The sequence below is a fragment of the Triturus cristatus genome, chromosome 8 (genome assembly GCF_964204655.1).
Source record: "Triturus cristatus chromosome 8, aTriCri1.1, whole genome shotgun sequence".
Lineage (NCBI taxonomy): Eukaryota > Metazoa > Chordata > Amphibia > Caudata > Salamandridae > Triturus > Triturus cristatus.
The window spans coordinates 48,208,021-48,234,217 of NC_140591.1; the positions used below are offsets into that span (position 1 = coordinate 48,208,021).

At 46.8% G+C, this 26,197-nt stretch overlaps 1 protein-coding gene across 2 annotated transcripts in view; it reads left to right on the forward strand.

Moving 5' to 3' along the window:
* Positions 1-26,197, forward strand: part of LOC146800023 (uncharacterized) — a 227,382-nt gene that overhangs the window by 74,827 nt on the left and 126,358 nt on the right. For both annotated transcript variants that reach the window (XM_085620929.1, XM_085620928.1), the window contains exons 2-3: positions 1,924-2,050; positions 3,893-4,009. In XM_085620929.1, coding sequence (XP_085477055.1) covers positions 1,924-2,050; positions 3,893-4,009 — 244 coding nt within the window. The remainder of the gene's footprint in view (positions 1-1,923; positions 2,051-3,892; positions 4,010-26,197) is intronic.

A 26,197-nucleotide genomic window follows, 5' to 3' on the forward strand; every position in this document is an offset into this window, starting at 1 on the left:
GTGGACTTTTTTGTTTTTTTCCAAATGCATGTATTTCTTTGTGTGATTTTCCATTTTAGAAAATCAGCGAGATAGAAACCTTAGCCTTGGTGTTTGTACTAATAAATTGTATTCCATTGTGTTACTCTTGAGGAAACCATGTTCAAGATGTTCCTTTCTTTGTAAGTTTCAAGGCTTTGTCTTTGTAACTTCCAAGGCCTTTTGCCCAATCTTTTTAATGAACTATTCATTAACTTAACTGTTTATTGTTTTTCGGAGCTCCACAAATATCATGTAATGTCTTCTTTTGCAATGCACCCCTCGTTCATTAATATTCAGTGAAGTAGGTGTTACTAGATAGATCTTTTTGAATGTATCTTATCTTTTAGACCGTTTGTTGACTTACTACAGTGATACATTGCGAGTCCTAATTGTTTACTTGTCATATCTCACCACTGGGTAGGTGTTATTCCTGCAACTAAAACCCTATAAAAGATGATGGTTTTGGGAAATGTGCCAGACATTCTTGGTCATTCTATCGAGGCAGACTCTTACTGAACTATTCTTCCAGATCTTCTACTTACTTGCTTTCGAGGTTGACCTTAGGCTGATCCTCTCGTATTACTTTGGTTTACTAATGAGACTTTTATTGCTAATGAAATAAATGATCTTAGTGTTCTATTAAACCTTAATGATTTTGACTTTAAATATTGTCTTGTAAAGGTGTTCCTTATTGACTTTGGACTCCGTCTTACGAAAACGCTGACAGTCTAGGTCCTGTGCATCAACTCTCTTAATTATTTTAATCAGAGCATCGACACGTCTGTACACCTCAGTGGGACCCTTCACAAATCCTTTTTAGAACATTTGTAACAATGGATTGTTATGTTTAAATTTCGACAACGCAAACATGAGCTTTCCTTGTATGTCTAAGGCCCATTGCCGGTTAGGATATATGATTTATCATACTTAATTTACTGTTTTAAGTTGTTCTTATATGCTTTAAAATAGATTCATTCTATACAAACAGTATAGTACATTGTCTCCATGAAGCAGTAACTGTCCGGGGAAAAGCTACCTCTCCAATCACTTGTTGACTGTTTCCTTGCCTTTGACCCTGTACAGTGCTCGCTGCCTCCATCTATATTTGCACTACACAAATGCTACTCACATACTTGCATGTCACAGCGAGTAATCAAGATAAACAAATTACATACAAATACCTCTAATGTAATCTTATGGTTGTTGTGCCATTATTCACGTGCATCACTCACTTTGTAAATGCAAACTATACAATGTGTGAATACTTCTTGTTCCCATTCCAGTAGCTTGGTTACGCTGATGATGTGAAAGTAAATAAAAGCATTTGATATAAGTGTTGCAACAGAGACACAAAAAGCTAGGTGTCATACATAGAGAGTCAGACTGTAGTCAAGGTGGCTAGGTTTATGTGACTGTTCCATAGAGTGTATTCAAGTAGGCCCATCACAAATGGAGAGGAATGGTGACCTGGTCTTCATAAGGCCACCAAAGCTGCAGGGCAGAGTGGCCACTGCCTTCATTGACCACGGGGCTGTTCTGTTGCTTCAATTGGGTCTGGGATGTAAGAGGTGTCACTATTCATAGTTAGAGACGGCAAAATGGCCCTGTCACTTGAAAATGTGATCACTGAAGTTCTCTCACTTGTAATTTATGAACATTGGTAAAATACAATCTACGCAGGTTTGGGCACTAGAATATATAACTACTGATAGCCATAGAGTCTCTTGGAAGAAGCCCATTGGCATTCACATACAATAAACAGTGAAAACAAGAAACCCTACATGTAATCGATGACTCAACAAGTTAGGACTTGCCCTACTTATTTAATACATGTCTCTACACCGTTCTACGTAAGAGTTTCAGAATATGACATAATGCATATAATTAACATCCTTCTTCTAGGCGCTGCATACATTCCAAGATGTTGTTGCCTGTTTCTCACACGAGGAGTGGGCGCTTTTACACAAATGGCAGACGGATGTTTGTGGAAATCTGATGAGGGAAATTCATCAAGTCTTGATGACTCTGGGTAAAGTTTTATAAAGTTTGCACACTCTATAAATTACAATACGCTTTCAAAGTGTACAATTCTCAAAATAATGTTTAAAATTGTTCTTTGAATTTTCCTTTACTATTATCATTATTACAGTTGATTGTTCTGTAATTATACTCATTCCTAGAAATATACAAGATGAGCTATGAAGTCAACTACGATATTATTCTCAGTGTAGGACATGAAAATAAATTGTCTCCTATTGAGTATTTGACTGTCGGCTCTGACATCTCTTTGCATAGCTGGGGGTGCAGAGTATAGGTGATGTATGTGGGGCAGCAGTGACAGTGGAATAGGTTACCAAGGTACCATCTGATGGGGTGGTCACAGGAAAGAGTCTGTCTTGGAAGATGATTAAAGTCCTGGTTGCTGCATGTTTTGTTTCTCCTCAAAGGGTAGAAGTGCTTTCTTTGGAGCCTTTGTAGTCGGTGTAGCTTTATCACATGTATGATGGTGCAATACCTTGACATTTTATAAAAAGGTAGTATTGTAGGAACCTTATATATTATAGAGGATTCATGTGCAAGCTTTCATATCTGCATGGATGTTTTGGGGGTGGGGTAGTAAGCATCTCATTTGATCATAGGCAGCACATATGCAGTAGAGAGTTCACTATCCTGCTGCATTCTTACATATGCTGGTTGTTGTAGACTTGTAGTTGATTTGGTTAAGTTAACTGTTTGCTGTTTGTACAGATCATGTGTTTATTTAAACTGATATAAGCATGCATAGTAAAAGGTAAGCATGTCTGCTCGTTTTAGTGCTTACACAGTAGAAAGTGTACCACACTATTCAACCGCATGGTAGCACTTGCAGATGAATGCTGTCATGATCTACTGCAGTGTGAAATGTCTGTTTCGCTATCTCTTATCTGGGTCAGAACAATGACAGGTGCACTGGTACCCAGGAGAGCGAGAAATAAATTAGGTTGTCCTCTGGATCCCCATGCTTTCGAAAAGAGCTGTACTTTGAAGGCTTTCCCTAAAAAGATAAGTCAGATTAAGCCTCTAATGTGCTGCCAGTATTCTAATGCCATAGACTTACATTTTGCTGGCTAGATTAGCACTATAAATTGTTTTTCTCAGATCAGTTATGTTGTCCAGTGCTGGGGTTTCAGTGTTAATTTTGAAGAAACTATGGATAGTGACTGTGACTTGTTTCAGTTGGGTTGCAGGAAAGGTGTTGTAGTCCTTGTCTTAATATCAAGCTCCATTGTAATGTTGTGCTGTCTCCTACAGATGGCCTTGATATAACTCCCTTCCATCAACACATTGAAGGTTCTGTGTGGCTCCTCCCCCTCAGAACAGTGTCATAGACCCTTCTGTTCACCCTCCACTCGCTTTCACTCTTCTCTGCTCTCATACTTCTCACACTTTCCAATACAGGTTCTTCCCTCACCCATCTTTCCAACACAACTGTCAAACCTTTTCACCCATCACCCTCACACAACAACAAAGTGGCGGCTACTGCAACTGAAATAACCATCTAGCCCTTACCCTAGAATGGACCATCACCACAAACATTCCACACACAAATACCAGATATCAGTCATACCATATTGTTTATTTATTGTGTTGGTGGTCTACCATTTGCCCTTTTACATGTAAATAGCCATGATAAAGTGTTTACATGTACCTCATCTTAAAGTTTTGATAAAAGTGTTCACTAATGCCTCATCCTACAGATTGTCCCAATATGTGGTAATAGCAGCCATTTCCTAGGCAGCTTGGACGCCCTTCATTTCACTTATCCCACTCTTCAAACACTCTTGATCCATGAGTCTCTACATCACTTACATCTCTTTTATTTTATAAACAGGTCCTATGATTGCAAACTCTGTTTTTTCATTGAGAACAAAAGAAAATGAAGGCCTGTACCCAACGGACGATGACTCCAGCAGACGACTCAGTGAGGACCATTACCCGAGTGAGAATGGTACTGGTGTTTCTTTAGTAATTGGCCAGGATGTTTATCTTGCAGTTACAAATTGTGCATTAATGCTCGCTTACAGACACAACCATGAAGGATCATATATGTACGCAGGGACGGACCCCAGCACACTGACCTATCATTTCTTTTTTTTTTTTTTACATTTGGTTACAGAGCTCACAGTCATCCTCGTGCTAAAAAATAATCACACATCTGAAGAACTGGAGAGGAAGTCTAAACTAAATCTGGAAAACCCAGAGCAAAATATACCACAAGAATTTGCATCACCAAAGATAGGACACAAATTCCATAGTAAAATAGAACTCTCTGGGACAGATGTACGACCAGTGTAAATTGCGACTCACAATTTGCGCTCGATTGCGACTCGATTGCGAGTCGCAATTTACAATGTACAACAGTCTCAGAGACACTGATTGCGATTCCCAATGGGGTCGCAAAATGCGAGCCTCATGAATATTAATGAGGCACTCGCAATTTGCGACCCCATTGTTAATGGCTGGCCCTCCCAGGGATAGTGACCTGCTGGGCTCAGCAGACCTCCATGTCTGAGATTGCTTTTAAATAAAGCAGTTTAAAAAAAAAAAGGCAAAAAGGTAAACAGGATGCATTAAAAAAAACCAAAAATGAAACGTTTTAAGGGCAGGTATTGGTCCCTGGGACCACTGTCTGCCCCTAAAAAATATTTTCCCCTGGGTTTGCAAAGGGGAAGGGGTCACCTAAAGACCCCTTCCCATTTGCGACCGTATTACCACCCTCTTGAAGAGGGCGGTAAATTGCGAGTGTTTTGCGACCGGAATTGCGGTCGCAAAACATTCGGACATGGCTTGTGAGTCTCTATTAGGAAGGGAACTCCCCTTCCTAATAGTGAGTCGCGAAACAATATTTTGCGAGTCGAAAATTATTTGCAACTTGCAAAATCGTGTTTGTACATGGCCCTATCAGAATTAGCATGCGCAAACGGGTCACATATATTAATCTCAAGTTAGATGTAAAACTAAGTTGCAAAACAGTCGTAATTTTCAGCCTGTGGGTTTTTTCCACACAAATAGTTCACCTTAGCCTTTGTAAGCTCTTTTTTAGGTCTCGCCTGAGCCAGCGCTCATGAACTGCTCTGCGAGGCTTCTAGTAAGGACTTTAAACTCGGACTACACGCTCATGCATGTGCTTTGTTTTCTCTCACACTATTGGCCTCTTCGTGCGTCTTTCTAAGAAAGACAGCACGCAATTGGCCAAAGGCGGGTGCATGTCCCGCCTTTTCTCCAAACGATAACTCCCCTGGCCTTGGGAGCTCTGGAGCGAGCAGCAGCGCGGCCAGATGCCTGCTGCATTCCTGACATTCCTTCGCGGCCGCGCTTCTGTTAGAATGCAGATATATCATGCAGCTTTTAACTAGAGACCACATGCGTTCTTTGATGTAATTTACTTTGCTGACATTCCAATTGCTTAAAGTGCATTCATTTTTTGTTTACAAAGTGTATGTTGTTTGGAAGCTTTAGTTTGTTTAAGATATGGTGCTATTCACTAATCTCCCTTGCACTTTCATTTGCTGTACTTTGCTGTTGTTATAAAGTGTTGTTAGATTTACATTTTGTTGTTGTTCAGCAAGTTAAAATAGGTGAGCACACAGGCTTTCCTAAAGATGCAGTTAAAATATTGACCTTTAATCTCAAGTATCTATTATGCAATATTCTGCTGTGTTTGTCTTTCATGTTCACGCTTATCAACACAAACTTCAGACTCCTTTTCATAACACTCGTTTACATGGATGCAGCTTAACTCTGGTAATTCAGTCTCTTCACCAAAGGAGCTCGATTTCCAGCCTCCATATTGTTGTATGCCAAGATTTTGCTTCTTTATGGAATCTGCTTTCTAGCCCAGCTGTGGGGAACACTCGCAAACATGCAAAGCTTTACCAAACCTTAACCTAAAAAAAGTCACACCTCTACGCAGAGTCCATGCTAAAAAGCAAACCCTGAAAAATGTGAGGAAATGCCATGAACGGGCCAAAAAAAACATACAATGACTCAATTATCTGCCTAAAAGACTCTACCAATTATACGTGAACCTTGCATGTTTGGGCAAAACTTTTACGAATCATGCACGATAAATGAGCATCACACAGACCCACATGTATGAATTGATAAATACTGCCTATAGATTCAGGAAGATACTGCTGTGTACAGGTGCCAATGATAAGCAGAAGTCAAAGTATAAATGAATACACAGTACTGAATAATAGTTCATGAATGAAGGATTTATACCACATCTCAAGCCGCTCTTTAGTCAAGCGCCCCTGGTTTGTCATTGTTAAATTAGAAGTCTAGCCATCTGTTTTAGCCTGCTCGTGAGCTATGTTTGGTTCTGGCAGGAACAGACTGTTCAAGAAGTAAATTTTGATCTGTAAATTGCCAAACTACTTATTCTATTACCCAGTGGCAGATTTTCGCATTCATTTTGAATCAAACCTTCTAGTATACGGCATATCAGTAAAAACTGATTAAAAGAAAAGAGAATTATTTCATGATTTAGACATAAATCCATTGGTAGCATATTGTGTAAACCTATAAGGTAGATAGATCACCGAGTGATGAAATCTCTGCACACATGCTGGTTGAAGGTTTAATTCCCAGTCACGCTGACTCAGCGAGTCTACCTCCTGAGATTGATGAATTGAGTATCATCGATTTGGTTACTATTAAAAACTTGTTAGAGTGCTATAAAAAAGTTTTGCAATACCAAGCACTTCTTTATTAAACTTTTTTAACATGCTACACAGCAGCCACACTGCTCCACAACATAGCTTAGAAACAAAGGCAAAGCCAAAACCTTTGGCTAACCACTAATAAGGTCCAAAAGGCGAGACCTATTGGCTATGCCAATGCTTGTTGTATATTTTTAGTTGACTTTTGGTAGGCTAATCTAGTGACCACCATATAGTCTTTGTGTGAGGCCTATTCTGTTTTTTGCATTGAGCATTCAAAGCATTGGCAAACTATTTTAGCTCTGGCCCCACAAGAGTAGGTTTCTTCCTGAGAGCCTTGGTGCTCAAAACCTCTTAAAGGGTGGAGGATGACTCGCTCAGCATATCATTAAGGTCTGTCAGACCACCCACCTAAGCCTTTCCTTAGAAGTCTACTTGCCCGCATTTAGCTCCAGCGTCCTCCATAGATGGATCTCAGAGGTGAGGACTCTTATGCTATCGGGTTTAACACTAAAGGGCAGCTAGATGGAAGTCAGTTTGTGATTTGTCGAGCACAACATGGTAGCACTCTTTATGGGAGCAAGAACATCTGCATGCACGCTTGCGCCACTTTAAAAGGCTCAAGGCTTCAAGAGCTTTGTGAAACTCTTGAGCTCTAGATAGATATTGTTGCTGCACTAAGTGAAATAAATCACGCTTGAATGCATTGGAGCCGCAGTAGTGTTTTTATTCAGTTTACGGCTAGTACTACCTTACTGGATAGGAAACACAACTTTGTGGTGATGTTCAGGGTTTCGCTACCCCACCGCCCAGCTCATCGTAATTAAGAGGCTTTCTGTCTGGATTCGCCGACAGAAAGAAGTTGGCCTACCTCCTGAAGACTTCGGAAACAATTTTGCAGAGGGATTACCTTTGCACTTCAAGAGTGGAAGAACATTGTATATTGAATTAAGCAGGTACCGACATGTACTGTTATATTGACAAGTGCATGAGGTTGAGTGCTTTGAGTGTAGTTTGTTTCTCAGCCCTACACGGAATTTATTCCATATGAGACAGCAAGAGAGCATTGTTTTATCATAACTATATACAAGGCATTAATGGATTGTGTACTGCAAAGAAGGTTGCAATGATACAACTTTTTTCCAACCGCGATGCATTATGGACATTGAAGTCCTTGGAAGTACTGAGTGTCAGTGTACCCTTAAAAATGCTTGCATGTGAGTCCATCCTTACAGTCTGAACTTGCAGGACATTTTAAAACCACAACTGCTCTTTGCGTTGTGCATATGGTTAAGACCCGGCTGGGTCGAAACGTGTCATGCTATGCTGATAGACTGCCTGCCAAAATAAAAATCTACTTTTACCCACTCTTAATTGGAGGGCTTGTTTCTCACACGGTGGGAAGTGTGTGCATTTGCTTGTGCTGTATTAAGCATTGACTTTGGTTCCAAGCCCTGACCCACCTGGCTGGGCGTCCTTTTACGTCAAGGCTCTTCTGGAATATAAGTTTGATAGTGCATTAATTATTCATATATGTATTCATATGATTTATCGTGTGTGATAGAATTTAGGGAAAGTGCAACAAAATTATTATACGAATTCTTGCATTTTACATCATTCATCCTGAGACTTACTCTTCAAAATAATCAGAAAAGTGTGTTTAAGCCTTGTACAGATAAGTATTAGGCACAGAGGAATCTTCAGATTTCTTCCTGGGAGATTGGTTCCCAGGAGCTGAGCTGCAGCAATACTTAGTGAAGGCCATCTACTTCTTTGAGCCAGTATAGCTTTCCATATTATCTGCATTAGATTGATACATTGCTTTTAATCAAGCCTTAAAAATATATATAAAAGAAAAGGCTCTTCTGGAATATGAATATATATATATATATATATATATATATATATATATATATATATATATATATATATATATTCACTGAAAAAACCATAGGTTTCACACACGTTATAGTTACGAATTAGCATTTAAAAAACCTTGCAAATTCACTTAAAAAACCATAGGTTTCACACATGTTATAGTTAGCTGGACATTTCACTCGTAAAAAACCAATGAAATTCCCCCGTTATAGTTAGTGCAGGCAACTATAACTCACGCGACCGCAATCCTCTGCTGATGACGTCAGATATTACATCACTGTATTTAGACACTTATTTACCCATGTCTTCTTCCATTAATCTTTAGCTATACATATATTACAAATATTTATTTTTCATAAAGACACATATGTCATCAGTGATGTAATATCTGACGTCATCAGCAGAGGATTGCGGTCGCGGGAGTTATAGTTGCCTGCACTAACTATAACGGGGGAATTTCATTGGTTTTTTACGAGTGAAATGTCCAGCTAACTATAACATGTGTGAAACCTATGGTTTTTTAAGTGAATTTGCAAGGTTTTTTAAATGCTAATTCGTAACTATAACGTGTGTGAAACCTATGGTTTTTTCAGTGAATTTGTACGTTTTTTTAAATGCTAAGTTATGTATTTATTAAAAAAAAAGAATTTCAGGTTTTTCACCATGCGCGCACCGTGCCTCGTGATTACAAAGCAACGATGATGCATGCTGGGGGCTGTAGTTGATCCTATGGCCTCGTGACCACATGGTAATTATTGAACTCACCTGTGAGCAAGGCGTGGTGACGCCGAAACCGGTCAGGACTTGAGTTATATATATGCTGCTTCAGACGAATAAAGTTTTGTGTTTGCACAGAAGTCGGAGTGGGGCTTTACTTTTGAAGCATTGAACATGCAGGCTTCTCCGCTCCTGCAACCTTTGAGCCCACCCTGCAGAGTCGGTGGCCCCCAGTAAACAGAGGATGTTGTCTGGATTTTATGGAGGGGGCATGACACGCTCTCGCGCACCAAACGAAGGATTGCCAGAAGTATTGGTAGCGCATCAGAGAGAAAGGGAATAGGGGAGTTTTCTCCTCTTGGAAGCTCCGCAGTGCTAACCCTTATCATGGACAGAGGCAGCATAAAAGTGCACTTGCTGTGAGAAGGAATGCGTGCACATTACAATCTGGTACGTTGTTGGGACATTGTTCATAAAACGCTATTTGGGCAAAAAATGAATACTAAGCAATGCCTCGTGATTACAAAGCAACGATGATGCATGCTGGGGGCTGTAGTTGATCCTATGGCCTCGTGACCACATGGTAATTATTGAACTCACCTGTGAGCAAGGCGTGGTGACGCCGAAACCGGTCAGGACTTGAGTTATATATATGCTGCTTCAGACGAATAAAGTTTTGTGTTTGCACAGAAGTCGGAGTGGGGCTTTACTTTTGAAGCATTGAACATGCAGGCTTCTCCGCTCCTGCAACCTTTTAGCCCACCCTGCAGAGTCGGTGGCCCCCAGTAAACGGAGGATGTTGTCTGGATTTTATGGAGGGGGCATGACACGCTCTCGCGCACCAAACGAAGGATTGCCAGAAGTATTGGTAGCGCATCAGAGAGAAAGGGAATAGGGGAGTTTTCTCCTCTTGGAAGCTCCGCAGTGCTAACCCTTATCATGGACAGAGGCAGCATAAAAGTGCACTTGCTGTGAGAAGGAATGCGTGCACATTACAATCTGGTACGTTGTTGGGACATTGTTCATAAAACGCTATTTGGGCAAAAAATGAATACTAAGCAATGCCTCGTGATTACAAAGCAACGATGATGCATGCTGGGGGCTGTAGTTGATCCTATGGCCTCGTGACCACATGGTAATTATTGAACTCACCTGTGAGCAAGGCGTGGTGACGCCGAAACCGGTCAGGACTTGAGTTATATATATGCTGCTTCAGACGAATAAAGTTTTGTGTTTGCACAGAAGTCGGAGTGGGGCTTTACTTTTGAAGCATTGAACATGCAGGCTTCTCCACTCCTGCAACCTTTGAGCCCACCCTGCAGAGTCGGTGGCCCCCAGTAAACGGAGGATGTTGTCTGGATTTTATGGAGGGGGCATGACACGCTCTCGCGCACCAAACGAAGGATTGCCAGAAGTATTGGTAGCGCATCAGAGAGAAAGGGAATAGGGGAGTTTTCTCCTCTTGGAAGCTCCGCAGTGCTAACCCTTATCATGGACAGAGGCAGCATAAAAGTGCACTTGCTGTGAGAAGGAATGCGTGCACATTACAATCTGGTACGTTGTTGGGACATTGTTCATAAAACGCTATTTGGGCAAAAAATGAATACTAAGCAATGCCTCGTGATTACAAAGCAACGATGATGCATGCTGGGGGCTGTAGTTGATCCTATGGCCTCGTGACCACATGGTAATTATTGAACTCACCTGTGAGCAAGGCGTGGTGATGCCGAAACCGGTCAGGACTTGAGTTATATATATGCTGCTTCAGACGAATAAAGTTTTGTGTTTGCACAGAAGTCGGAGTGGGGCTTTACTTTTGAAGCATTGAACATGCAGGCTTCTCCGCTCCTGCAACCTTTTAGCCCACCCTGCAGAGTCGGTGGCCCCCAGTAAACGGAGGATGTTGTCTGGATTTTATGGAGGGAGCATGACACGCTCTCGCGCACCAAACGAAGGATTGCCAGAAGTATTGGTAGCGCATCAGAGAGAAAGGGAATAGGGGAGTTTTCTCCTCTTGGAAGCTCCGCAGTGCTAACCCTTATCATGGACAGAGGCAGCATAAAAGTGCACTTGCTGTGAGAAGGAATGCGTGCACATTACAATCTGGTACGTTGTTGGGACATTGTTCATAAAACGCTATTTGGGCAAAAAATGAATACTAAGCAATGCCTCGTGATTACAAAGCAACGATGATGCATGCTGGGGGCTGTAGTTGATCCTATGGCCTCATGACCACATGGTAATTATTGAACTCACCTGTGAGCAAGGCGTGGTGACGCCGAAACCGGTCAGGACTTGAGTTATATATATGCTGCTTCAGACGAATAAAGTTTTGTGTTTGCACAGAAGTCGGAGTGGGGCTTTACTTTTGAAGCATTGAACATGCAGGCTTCTCCGCTCCTGCAACCTTTGAGCCCACCCTGCAGAGTCGGTGGCCCCCAGTAAACGGAGGATGTTGTCTGGATTTTATGGAGGGGGCATGACACGCTCTCGCGCACCAAACAAAGGATTGCCAGAAGTATTGGTAGCGCATCAGAGAGAAAGGGAATAGGGGAGTTTTCTCCTCTTGGAAGCTCCGCAGTGCTAACCCTTATCATGGACAGAGGCAGCATAAAAGTGCACTTGCTGTGAGAAGGAATGCGTGCACATTACAATCTGGTACGTTGTTGGGACATTGTTCATAAAACGCTATTTGGGCAAAAAATGAATACTAAGCAATGCCTCGTGATTACAAAGCAACGATGATGCATGCTGGGGGCTGTAGTTGATCCTATGGCCTCGTGACCACATGGTAATTATTGAACACACCTGTGAGCAAGGCGTGGTGACGCCGAAACCGGTCAGGACTTGAGTTATATATATGCTGCTTCAGACGAATAAAGTTTTGTGTTTGCACAGAAGTCGAAGTGGGGCTTTACTTTTGAAGCATTGAACATGCAGGCTTCTCCGCTCCTGCAACCTTTGAGCCCACCCTGCAGAGTCGGTGGCCCCCAGTAAACGGAGGATGTTGTCTGGATTTTATGGAGGGGGCATGACACGCTCTCGCGCACCAAATGAAGGATTGCCAGAAGTATTGGTAGCGCATCAGAGAGAAAGGGAATAGGGGAGTTTTCTCCTCTTGGAAGCTCCGCAGTGCTAACCCTTATCATGGACAGAGGCAGCATAAAAGTGCACTTGCTGTGAGAAGGAATGCGTGCACATTACAATCTGGTACGTTGTTGGGACATTGTTCATAAAACGCTATTTGGGCAAAAAATGAATACTAAGCAATGCCTCGTGATTACAAAGCAACGATGATGCATGCTGGGGGCTGTAGTTGATCCTATGGCCTCGTGACCACATGGTAATTATTGAACTCACCTGTGAGCAAGGCGTGGTGACGCCGAAACCGGTCAGGACTTGAGTTATGTATATGCTGCTTCAGACGAATAAAGTTTTGTGTTTGCACAGAAGTCGGAGTGGGGCTTTACTTTTGAAGCATTGAACATGCAGGCTTCTCCGCTCCTGCAACCTTTGAGCCCACCCTGCAGAGTCGGTGGCCCCCAGTAAACGGAGGATGTTGTTTGGATTTTATGGAGGGGGCATGACACGCTCTCGCGCACCAAACGAAGGATTGCCAGAAGTATTGGTAGCGCATCAGAGAGAAAGGGAATAGGGGAGTTTTCTCCTCTTGGAAGCTCCACAGTGCTAACCCTTATCATGGACAGAGGCAGCATAAAAGTGCACTTGCTGTGAGAAGGAATGCGTGCGCATTACAATCTGGTACGTTGTTGGGACATTGTTCATAAAACGCTATTTGGGCAAAAAATGAATACTAAGCAATGCCTCGTGATTACAAAGCAACGATGATGCATGCTGGGGGCTGTAGTTGATCCTATGGCCTCGTGACCACATGGTAATTATTGAACTCACCTGTGAGCAAGGCGTGGTGACGCCGAAACCGGTCAGGACTTGAGTTATATATATGCTGCTTCAGACGAATAAAGTTTTGTGTTTGCACAGAAGTCGGAGTGGGGCTTTACTTTTGAAGCATTGAACATGCAGGCTTCTCCGCTCCTGCAACCTTTGAGCCCACCCTGCAGAGTTGGTGGCCCCCAGTAAACGGAGGATGTTGTCCGAATTTTATGGAGGGGGCATGACACGCTCTCGCGCACCAAACGAAGGATTGCCCTAAGTATTGGTAGCGCATCAGAGAGAAAGGGAATAGGGGAGTTTTCTCCTCTTGGAAGCTCCGCAGTGCTAACCCTTATCATGGACAGAGGCAGCATAAAAGTGCACTTGCTGTGAGAAGGAATGCGTGCACATTACAATCTGGTACGTTGTTGGGACATTGTTCATAAAACGCTATTTGGGCAAAAAATGAATACTAAGCAATGCCTCGTGATTACAAAGCAACGATGATGCATGCTGGGGGCTGTAGTTGATCCTATGGCCTCGTGACCACATGGTAATTATTGAACTCACCTGTGAGCAAGGCGTGGTGACGCCGAAACCGGTCAGGACTTGAGTTATATATATGCTGCTTCAGACAAATAAAGTTTTGTGTTTGCACAGAAGTCGGAGTGGGGCTTTACTTTTGAAGCATATATATATATATATATATATATATATATTTCACAACCATCTCCATTTTCCCAAGTAGATGTGAGATACACTCAAAAAAGACTTCAATCTTCATTTATTGCTACAAGACATGAACTGCTGCGTGCCTCCCCTGCGCGTTTCGTTAGTCAAGCCTTAATCATGTGTACGATCGGCGGCTTAAACGACCAGGAGGAAATTTGCCTTTTATCACAGGGTGGCATTCCAATGAGCCTCTCATGTGAGAACAATGTTTGATGCATTCTGGTCCTACTAGTTCATATTATTTTATTATATCCTCCAGTAGATGCGGAGTGTTCATGCCATTATTAGCTCTCAAAAGCTGTTTTCCTGTATTTCAGCCCTGGATCCAAAGGCCAAACAGGCCCCCATGAACACAGGAAACATAGGGAATCTGCGAGAGCAGTCAACGGCTGCAATTCCTCATGGGCTGTTTAATGCTAATTTTTTGAAGAGTGGTGCAGTCCATTTAAGGCTTTAGGCAAAGCCGTTAAATATCTGCAACCTTCTGCATTTGCCCAAGGAGATGTGAGATGTGAGATGCACTCAAAAAAGGCTTGAATCTTCATTTATTGCTGCAAGACATGAACAGCTGCATGCCTAACCGACACGTTTCGGCAGTCAAGTCTTGATCACAGGTACAATTGGCAACTTAATGACCAGCAGGATATATATATATTTATATATAGAGGTCTTGATTATAACTTAGAAGGACTATGAAATGTCAAACGGTCTATGCTAAAAATAAAAAAGAGAAACTGACCTGAAGAGTGGATCGGTGTTTGTTTAAACGCGCCGCCGGATTGGATGTCCTGGATCATCCATCCATCCATCCATCCATCCATCCATCCATCCATCCATCCATCCATCCCTCCCTCCCTCCCTCTCCCTCTCCCTCTCCCTCACCCTCACCCTCACCCTCACCCTCTCCCTCTCCCTCTCCCCTCTCCCTCTCCCTCACCCTCTCCCTCTCCCTCTCCCCTCTCCCTCTCTCCCCCTCTCTCTCTCTCCCCCTCTCTCGCCCTCTCTCTCTCTCTCTCCTTTCCATAGGAAAAGCTTTTTTGGACTGTCCTATATCCAATGAATTCTCACAAACCTTTCCCAAAAAATATGTCATTGGGAGTCCTGTGCATGGAAAGTTATGCAGTGATCCGTCAAGCGGGGCTGAGAAATGTTAATTTCTATAGTAGCGTTGAACACGACTACACCTTGAATTGCTGGACGAAATTACACCGAATTTGGAAGAAAGGTAGATTTTGGTTTGCAGATCACGCTTTCAGTTATCCGGTGTAAATCTGTTCAGTAGTTGTTGAGAAATGTAAGGAAAAAAAATATTGATATCTGTGGCTGCGGCTAATTTGTGATTTCATAATTAGTCATGAATGCGCTTACCAATAGGAATGCCTTGATTGGCTGGTCGCAACCTAAGCAGAGAGTTGCAGCCGCTATTTTATCTCATTGCACCACTCTCTGGGGCTGAAACCAAATGGTAGAATGTGGCATAACGGGTCAGGTTGCATGTTCTCTGACCCAGTGAGAGGAATATAGGGGTGTTTGAGAAACCTTTTATGAGTATAATATGTGGGAAGAATGTTTTTTTTCCACTCGCGATATATCGCCGAATTCGCTGCGACCATCGCGCTGATGGCACCCCTGCGTAACATTGTGACAAATTCGCAAATATATGTCACAACATATTCGGATATCCGTGGAAAAAAACTTAATACACCCACACTCAGTCTCACTTGCCACTCACACACCCAGTTACAGACCCGCTCTGAGACTTACCCACCCACTCAGAGACTTACTCACCCACTCAGAGACTTATGCATCCATTCATAGACCACACATTTATGCACCCACTCAGACAGTCTAGCACCCACTCACTCTCCAAGTTAAATGCTCATGCACCCATTCACAGACCCACTCAGACACTTAACCACCCAATCTTTCACCCACTCAGAGGCTTATGCACCTACTCGCAGACCCACTCAGACACCCACCCACCCACCCACCCACTCACTCACTCACTGTACTCACACAGTCATGCATCCACTTGTATACTTACTCTGAGACTCATGCACAGTCACAGACCCACTGAGAGAATTAAACATACAATCGCAGACCCACTTAAAGAGTTATGCATCCAGTCACAGAACCACTAACAGTCTTATGATGTCACTCAGAGACCCACTCAGAAGCAAATGCACTCAGTCAAATACCCACACAGGGTAGTACACTCCCTCACAGAACAATTCAGACAATCATGTACCCACGAACAGTCCAACTCCTACTTTCTTATACCCACTCACAGACCTACACAAAGATTCATGTAATGACTCACAGACCTTCTCACAGACCCCTCAGACACTCATGCAGTTACTCACACACTCACACATACACATATGGAGGCACTAGCAAACCCACTCAAACACTCATACCCACTCAGAGACCCACACAGACACTCAGTCAGACACTCACACACCCATTGAGACCCTTCTGTAGCCACACCCACACACTCACTCACTCTCAAACAATACAGTTACACTTAGGAAATCAAATTAGAAACCTTTGAATTTTACTTACAAAACCATTGGTTACGGAAACATTATAGTTAGGTAATAGAATTTAAAACCCTTAGAAATTCACTGAAAAAAACAAAGGTTACAGGGACGTTATAGTTCAGCTCAGATTTCACATGTACAAAACCAGTGAAATTCAGCAGTTGTAGTTACCTTAGCTTACTCTAACTTACGCCTCCGCAAGTTGGATGTAATATTTGATGTTGCATTCTTGTGGACGATCACATGGTCTGTATGTAAAAACCAAAAACTATAATAAAGTTTGTGTTTAAAAAAAAAAAAAAAGAACATCCCTGCAATGCACTACTTATGACCTCACATATTGCATCCCTCATGCCATGGTCAGTGACATTACTGATGACAACTCAAATGACATAATTGATTACATCATCCACAGAACCACTCACACTGACTCGTATCCCCATGCAACCACTCCTATACCCACACAACCACTTAAATACCCATTCACAGACCCTTACAACCAAACACACAGCCACCCACTCAACTATAGAGCCACTCACACACCCAGTCACTCACCTATATAGTAACGTATACAGCTACTAACTTACCTATACACCTTATCACACAGCCACTCACTCTCCCACTTATTCACCTATACAGCCACTCACACCCCCACTCACTTACCCATACAACCTCTCAACAGTCACTCACCCATACAATCCTATATATACCTACACCCACACAAGCACTCACATACACATTCACACATCAATATAAGCACTCACTTACCGAGACATTAACTCTCCAATAATGCCACTGACACACACACTCACTCACATTATAACCACTTATACACACATTAACTGTACACTGCAGCTACTAGCACACCTGCTCACTTACCCATGCATTCACGCAAAGAGCCATTCACTCACCCATACACCCGCTTATGCACCCAGTCACTCACCTATGGAGCCACTCACACTGGCACTCATTCACTGATACAGCTACTCAGAAACACTCGCCCACCCATACAGCTACTCACACAATCACTCACTCTTCCATACAGCCCCTCAGAGAGCCAGACACTCGCCCATACAGTCGCTGACATGCATTCCTTACCCATACAGCCACTCACACAGCCCCTCACCCATTCATACAGCCACTCACACAGCTACTTACCCACCCATACAGCAACTCACAAACACTCACCATTATAACCATTGGCACAAATACTGACTCGCCCATACAGCCACTCACACAGCCTGACACACCCATACAGCAGCTGACACGTACTCACTCACCCATACAGCCACTCACATACCCACTTATTCACCTATACAGTCACTCACACAGCCACTCATGCACCCATACAGCCACTCGGACACTCACTGACACACAGATTCAGACTCAGTCTCGCATGTCGCGATGACGTATGTTAAAAATAGTATCACTTGTTAGTAGTACAAAAAGAATAGTATTTAGGTTATGTAGTAGCTTAGTATAGATCTTTAAAACTCCGAAACATGACGTCATTTGTGGTGTTATCAGTGATGTCACTGACAATTGTAAGTGATGTAAGATGTGAGATCATAAGCAGTGCATAGCGGGGCGTAAGTTAAAGTTAGCTCAGGTAACTATAACTGCTGAATTTCACTGAGTGATATCTGAGACTAACTAGAACATCCTGTAACCTTTGTTTTTCTCAGTAAAAATATATATATATATGTGAGGATATGTAACATTTAATGTTCAACAAGTATTGTAGAACCCCCCCATGCACTTTCTCATTAAGAACTGATTCTAGTTGCTGCCCATCTCCGGAGACACAAAATATTCATCTACCCATACCTAGACATCTGATAGAGACTTCTAGCCTCAGATTCCTTACCTTTAAATTTCCCAGGCGTGAGGCTGGATCTGGAACCTTTTGCTGAGCAATAACCCTTGCGTGTGCCGTGGGGTGGCTCCATTCGGCTCCGCGGGATGTTGGCGTCTGATGTCCTGGTACCTATATAGGTGCCACCCAGGCACATGTATGTCAGTTTTTTTATTTCCGCACCAGTTAAGTGCCGATCCGGGAAGAGCTTCCCCTCTGTCGGTTTTTCTCGACTTTTTGTCAAATTTGCCCCCCCCCCCCCCCCCCAAATTTTCTTTGTGTTCAAGGATGTCTCCGAGGACAACAGGGTTAAAGCCATGCGGTGCCTTACACTGCATTATGTCCAGTTACTGACCCTCACCTTCTCTGTCTCTGGTGTCTCTAGTGCGACCATGATTCAAAGTCGTGCTCGGTCTGAAGGCTTTACGGGAGTGGGCTATGAAGTTCCTTGTGGCGCGGCAGTCAAAACTGTCAAGCAAGGGTGGCGTGGCCTGCAGCCAAAGAAGATGGCCGCACATTAGGAGAGCTGCGGTAGCAGATCCGAACATTTCACCCACAATCCGGCACAATCCGACACTGCCTACGGTACCTACCGCCCTGTGAAGCTGTGGAACGGTGGAGTACCGCTCTCTCCCCCCGAGGCGGCCTGTCCGCTGCAATCCCTGGCCGCCGATTGGGAGCGTGGACAGTGAGCCCAGAAGCTAGAAAATGGCGCCCGCCACCGCTGAGCTCCGTACTTGAAGCTCCGCGCCGGACAGAGTGTCCCGCTGGGCGGCTGGCAGGCGGGCACGGGGCTGAGCGTCGCAGTCCTGTGGCTTCTGGCACTGGGTTTGGTGGAAAGATCCGTGCTCTGGGGCAGCGGGCACGCTGACTACGACGGCCGACCTCTGGAAGGTCTAACTCCTGGGCCCTAGTGCCAGTGCGGGGCCGCGAAGGGCTGGGCGCGCCTTGGGTGGAGGCGCATCGGGTGGCTCCGCGTACGGAGCGTTTGCAGACGGAGACATTGAAAGGAGCGGCAGTGGACGGGGTTGGAGGACGGTGAGGCACTGCACTCCTTTGGGGACCCCTAGGCGGGCTGACAGAGCCCGGTGGGGCACAGGAACTGGTGCGCGGAGTTGGAGGGGATGCCCCAGCCCCGGTGTGAGTGCGAGGGCCCAAATACTGCGGTGAGTCCCGGGAGAGTGCAATACTAGCGCCAGCGCCAGGCAAGTTGGCAGCCTCAGAGGGCCTGGCGACCGGACTTGGCGAAGCGCGTCTCGCTCCAGGCACTTGTTACAGCAGTGGGTACACGAAAGAACCTTCCAAACCAAATCAATTCTGGCGCATTGCTGACAGCAAGGTGTTGGTGTCGCTGGTAGAATGAACTTGCTCATAATGCCTCATACCATACGCGCACTCTAGCGGGCTCGCTGCGGAGGTAACAACGGGAGCAGCTGCGGAGAGTTTTGGACCATTAGAGCCCAAGCCAAGAACTGAGGCTGGCGGGATAGCGGGTCCCTGTGAGGCACTGTCGGGGCCCACTGCAGGGCGCAGCGGGATTCGCTTGGTGCTTGGGTTCCCACGAGTTGCGCAGGCCGGGGAGGACACGTGTGCCATCGAGGTGCTGCTTCGATTGGAAGTTGGACGCGCATCGTGGGGTCTAGAGCATTGTGGTCTGCGGGGTGGAGCATAGTGCCACCCGGCATACAGGGGAGTGAGTTCCAGAGGGCCTCGGGGTGCGGGCCCCTCGGGACCATGGGCCGCAACAGACCGCTTGCTCAGAGCCAAACAAATCACATCGACAAATACACGGTCAACATGGGCCGAGAGGATGACCATCAAGGCGGGAACCAGCGGTGCGGGACGGCTGAGGACGGGCCTGACCCATCGCTCAAAGACATTATGCTGGCCATAATGGAGATACGTGGCGCCATAAAGGACATGCGTGGCACCATGGAGCCCAAGGTGGACTCTGTAAACGTGGAGGTTAACCTGCTCCACGCAGACTTGAGCAAGATATCCGACAAGGTGGCGGAGAGTGGCATCGGCTGCCTCCAATCCAAAACGAAGAGGCTTGAGGAGCAGGTGGCCACGCTTACGAAAAATCAAGCGGACATGGCCACCCGCCTGGAGTATCAGGAAGGCAGGGTGCGGCGCAATAATCTCTGCATCGTGGGGGTCCTGGAGGGCATGGAGGGTCGTCCACAGACTGCTTCGTGGAGGATCTTATACTTAAGCATCTTAAGCCAAAGCGCCTGTCTAACTTCTTCTCGGTGGAGAGGGCCCACCGCGCACTGGGGGGGTTCCCCAAGCCGGGGGCTCCAACGCGCACCATCATCGCCCGCATTTTGAACTATAGAGACCGAGATGCTGTACTGCAGGCATCTCGGGTGTCCGGGGACCTACGGCTGGACAGTGCCACAATCCGTTTCTTCCCGGATTTCACACTAAATGTACAGCGCCAACGCAGGTCGTTTGAGGGAGTCAAGAGAGCCCTTGGAGATCAGGGCCTAAAGTACATGATGTTGTATCCTGCGCGACTCAAGGTTCTGGATGGGGAGAAGGCGTACTTTTTTGACTCACCGGCGGAGGCGAACAACTGGATGGAGGGATGGCGGGCCGTCAGAGCGGCTCGCGCCGACTGACCCATAACTGCATGGGCCAGGGGTCCCAGAGCAGCAATACTCAACCACGAGAGTCCCGGCAGATCGAGCAGACAGCCCCTGAGTGATTGCAATGGGAGAGCCGGCACATGGTGATCTGGTCATGGGAGGTGGGGGGGGGGGGTTGATCGACATCGGGGTCCTTGCCCCTCAGGGAAAGTCGGGAAAAGGGTTTATGGACACCTCCAAAGTTGTTGGTTCCGGGTGGGTATTGTGCCTTGTGGTGAACACTCAGGACTCCGCCACTGGCCCGGGGGAGGGGGAGGGGGGATGGCAGGGATTGGGGGGGGGGGGGTCCGTTAACTATGCTCCGTTCATGGGGTGGGCAATCCGTCCATAATCTGTCTTCTTCTGCGGTTGCAGACTCATGTTCCCTCGTTTTGTTGAGCTGGGGATGATGGGGCTACAAGCACTCTGCGTGTTTTTCAGGTGGGTGGTTGGGGGCCCACGTAGCAGGGAGGCAAGGAGGGGGGTGGGTCGGGGGTAGGGAGTTCTAGGGTTGTTTATGTTTAGCACTCGATGTCTCAACTTCAAAAGCTCAGAGGTTATATTGTGCAAGTACAGCAGTGGGAGGCAAGCGGCCGGAGGAGACTGCGGGGTCGGATCTGGAATGGGTGACCAGGCACACATAAAGATATGGACATGGAACGTCAATGGGGTGGGCAATAAAATAAAGCGTACTTTGGTCCTACAATACTTGAAACGCCACTCACCAGACGTGGTGCTCCTAAAGGAGACCCACTTCCGGGGTAACAAATGCAGGGCCCTGGACCGGTTCGGCTATAGGATGGTTGCCCATTCTGGGTTCACGTCTGGTTCCAGGGGGGTGGGTAGTCTCGTCCGTAATGCCCTTCCAATTGTAATCACAGGCACATGGACGGAAGACACAGGATGTATGGCAGCCGTGGCGGTCAGATGGGAGAGGCAAACAATAGTTTTGAGCTCATGCTACATCCCACCCAGACTGTATGCTATGACGTATACAAAACTGAGCTCCCATATAGCGGGCCTTCCTTGGGGCATTCTGGTGCTGGGGGGTGATACAAATGCAGTCATGGATGCGGACCTGGATCGTTCAGGTGAGAGACGGGGGAATAGGGGGGAAATGGGCTTGCGAGGCTTTACCACAGCACTGGGGCTCAGCGACGTATGGCGAACACCTAACCCCTCTCAAAGGCATTACACCTTCTACTCCGCTAGGCATGGGTCCTTCTCAGAATAGATCATCTCCTCTTGCCTGGGGACCAGCTGGGAGACTTCGTGGACTCCTGTATCATGGCCAGGGGAATCTCAGACCATTCTCCGGTGGGGGTCACTCTCAAGGGGCCGGCAATCGCTAGGGCGGCATTTCCCAGGATAGACCCGTGGTGCCTCAGGGACGACTCCATAGTCGACAAGTTAAGGGAAAGTTCCCAATTATACTTCGTGGAGAACCAGGGTTCGGTCGATTCCCAGTTGGTCCTGTAGGAAGCTTATAAAGCGGTATTGAGGAGTCAGGCCCAGGCACTGATTGGCGCCAAAAAAAAAGAGGAAGGGCTCCAGATCCGACAGTTGGAAAGTGAAATCGCATCTCTAGAGAGGGGCTCCCTCCATGCAGCAGGGCCACGAGTTAGCCCTCAAACAGAAGGAACTTCGTTCGCTGGCAGAGGGCGAGGCGCGTGCATATTCCCTGGCCACGCAACATCGGATATATGACGCGGTGGACAAATGTATGAAACTACTGGCCTGGCTCGAACGTAGGGATCGGGAGTGATCCTGGGTGGCCGAAGTTAACGACGAGTCCGGGTCCTTGGTAACCACAGGCATGGAAATAGAAGAGGCCTTCGCGTCATATTACGAGAAGGTTTACACCCCAGTGTGCACCAGGACAGAGTCGGATTGTGAAGAGTTCCTACGGGACTTTGCCCTGCCCACCCTGTCTAAGGAGCAAGCGGACAGCCTGGAGGTCGAACTCACGAGGATGGAATTGGGCAAAGCCCTTAACTCCCTCCAGGCTGGGAAGGCACAAGGGCCTAATGGACTCCCTGTGGAGCTTTATAAGAGGCAAGCTAACATTGTAATTGACCCCATGAGGCAGATGTTCCTCAAGGCGCGGAGAGTGGGTAGGCTTCCACCGGATCAACTAGAAGCCACAATTGTGGTCATCCACTAAGCTGGGAAACCGGCTGACCAGTGCTCGTCTCATCGGCCTATCTCGCTCCTCAATGTGGAGGCCAAGGTCTTCGCTAAAGCCTGGGCGACGAGACTGCTCACGGTTCTCTCTGAATTGGTGCATGTCGATAAATCCGGGTTCATGCCGCACAGGAGCACTCGACGGCTCTATGGGGTTCTGCATATGACTGAGGGGGAGGACGACACCCAAACAGCATTGATGGCGCTGGACTCCTCAATGGCCTTTGACATCATCGAGTGGCCGTACTTATTTATAGTCTTACAGCGACTGGGCTTTGGACCGATTTTCTGTAGTTGGGTGCGCCTGCTGTACGAACAGCCGGTGGCGAGGGGGAGGGTAAATGGAGCGCTATCCCGTGCATTTCCCCTGCGTAGAGGCACCAGGCAGGGGTGTCCGCTGTCCCCTCTCCTCTTCGCCCTGGCTCTGGAACCGTTGGCCCACTGGATTCGTAGAGACCGGGCTTTCTGGAGCCTATTGCTTAGCGACGAGTGGGAGGAGCGTATATCCTTATACGCCGATGATATTGTCCTGTACATGGCTAGACCATACCACTCCATGGCGCAGGCGCTTCATCTTTTCGGCAGCTACTCCGGTTATAGGATCAATTGGGCCAAATCATTGATTTACCCCCTCTCCGGCCCCCCTCCGCGGATTCCGGCAGGGTGCCCTGCCGTGGTGGTGTCTGAGGGCTTCAAGTACCTGGGGGTGTATGTTACCAGGGACAGGGTGGAGTTTTCACTAAAAACTTGGAACCCCACCCGGCGAGATTAGCATCGGATGTTAATCACTGGAGATCCTTGCCTCTGTCCCTGATGGGGCGCGCTGCGCTCTTCAAAATGCTGGCCCTACCGCGCCTCCTCTACATCCTGCAAAATTCGCCTTACCCGATCCCTGGGGGAGTGTTTAAGCGCATATCCCAGTCGCTGCGGACGCTGCTCTTGGATGGTGGAAACCTGAGGACAGCGCTGCGAAAGCTCACTAGGGGGGTGTACGACTGGGGGCTGTCCCTCCCGGACGTCCAGTTGTATTATTGGGCTTCCCAGTTGCAGGTGGTCAATGACTGGGTGTACGCGGTAGGGTCGGAGCCGGCTGACAGGGTTGATAGATATGCTATGCCGGGGGGCAACTGTGAGCAGCTTTCGTACTCGCGGAAGCAGTGCAGGGACATACCTTCGCATACCTGGGTGGTGATACAGTGCTGGAGGGAGGCCAATAAATTCTTGGGATGGGCGGGCACCCTCACGGGTAGGACGCCGCTCTAGTTCGGGGACCAGTTAGATGAGGTCTCGAGACTGTCCGGCTTCAAGGGATGGTGGTTGATTGGGATAGATTACCTGGCTGATGTATGGAAGGAGAGCGCCCCTAGATCCTTTGACTACCTCCAAAAGGAGTACCAAATGCACGACTCCCAAAATTACCAGTATCTGCGCCTCACACATGCTCTGCGCTCTCACAAACACTTGGGCTCTTCGCTCCCAGAATACTCTCCTTTGGAGGATAGGCTCCTACTCGACCCTATTCCAGGGAAACTTAACAGCCACCATCTACCGTAAGCTCATTAACAACATGCCTGACCCTTTGGTGTCCCTGCGCAGAAAATGGGAGGGGGACGTTGGAAGCCTGGAGGACGAGGACTGGCAGGACTCCCTGCAAGGCCCCCGCGAAATTGCCATCCGGATGCGGTTCCACCTCGTGCAATTTAAAATCTTGCATCAGGTGTACTACCCGCGTACCCACTTATTCTCATGCGGTAGGAGCCTGTCCCCTCTGTGTGTGAGGGGGTGTCGGGGGGAGGGTACTTTCTTCCATATCCTGTGGGAATGCCTGAACATAGTGCCATTTTGGACCAAAGTAGCACAGACGATGGCGACGGTGGTGGGTTTGCCGGTCCTGGTGGAACCCAGGTGGCTACTTCTTTTGTTTAAGGGAGCCACGAACTGGTCCAGGTACAACAAGATCTGGTTGGCAACAGCGGCTGGGGTGGAAAACAGAATATCACGAGCAGTTGGGTGGCGCAGGCGCCCCCACAATGGGACCAATGGCTCAGGGACCTGGATTGGTGTCAGAGGGCGGAAGAAATAATCTAGAAGTCCAGAGGTTGTGTTAAGAAATGGAAGAGGGTGTGGGGTCCATGGCGCAAGTATCGAGCTATGAGGGGCGGGAGGGAGAGGGGGGGACAGTTGTAGCTGGCCCATTTTGCTGCCCAGTCGGTCCTCAAATGTGCAATGTCATGCTGATTGTTTGCGAGGCATTTGAACACTGCTGTATAATGTATGAGACCTTGAGCAAAGTTAATAAAAAGATTTAAAAAAAAAAAAAGAAACTGTCAAGCAAGACTCCACGGAGATCCTGGTCACTATCGAAGAAGAGGAGGTCGCGGGACCGCTCCCGAAGCCCAAAGTCCTCTTTGTCCCATTCGAGGGGTCGGAGATTCGGTTGGCACTGAAGGCATTTCTTCCCTCTGTCAAGGGGAAGTTAGTGCAGGTGTTCATGGACAACACCCCGCCATGTGGTATTGCAACAAGCAGGGTGGGGTGGGGTCGTGGACCCTTTGTCAAGAGGCCCTGCATCTCTGGACATGGCTGGAACAGTGCATAACCCTGGTGGTTCAATATCTGGCTGGTTCTCTGAATGCCAGGGTCGACGAACTCAGCCGTCAATGCCTAGCTTATCACAAATGGCGTCTACAGTCGGAGGGGGCCAAGGTCTCTTTCATCAGTGGGGAGAACCTTGGTTAGATTTGTTCGCCTCCGAAGAGAATGTGCAGTGTCAACAATACTGCACGCTGGAATTTCCAAGGCGGCTTTGCTCTGCGCCGCCTTTCGTCGCAAGTGGAGCTCAGACCTGCGGTACGCCTTTCCGCCCATACCACACCTGCCCAGGGTTCTGAAGAAGATCAGGAGCGCCCGGGCACAAGTCATCCTTGTGGCTCCGGACTGGGCAAGGAGAGTCTGGTATCCAGAGCTTCTGAAGATGAGCATCGATCCTCCCATCTGGCTGCCCCTTTTGGAGGATCTTCTGTCGCAGCACCAGGGGAGGGT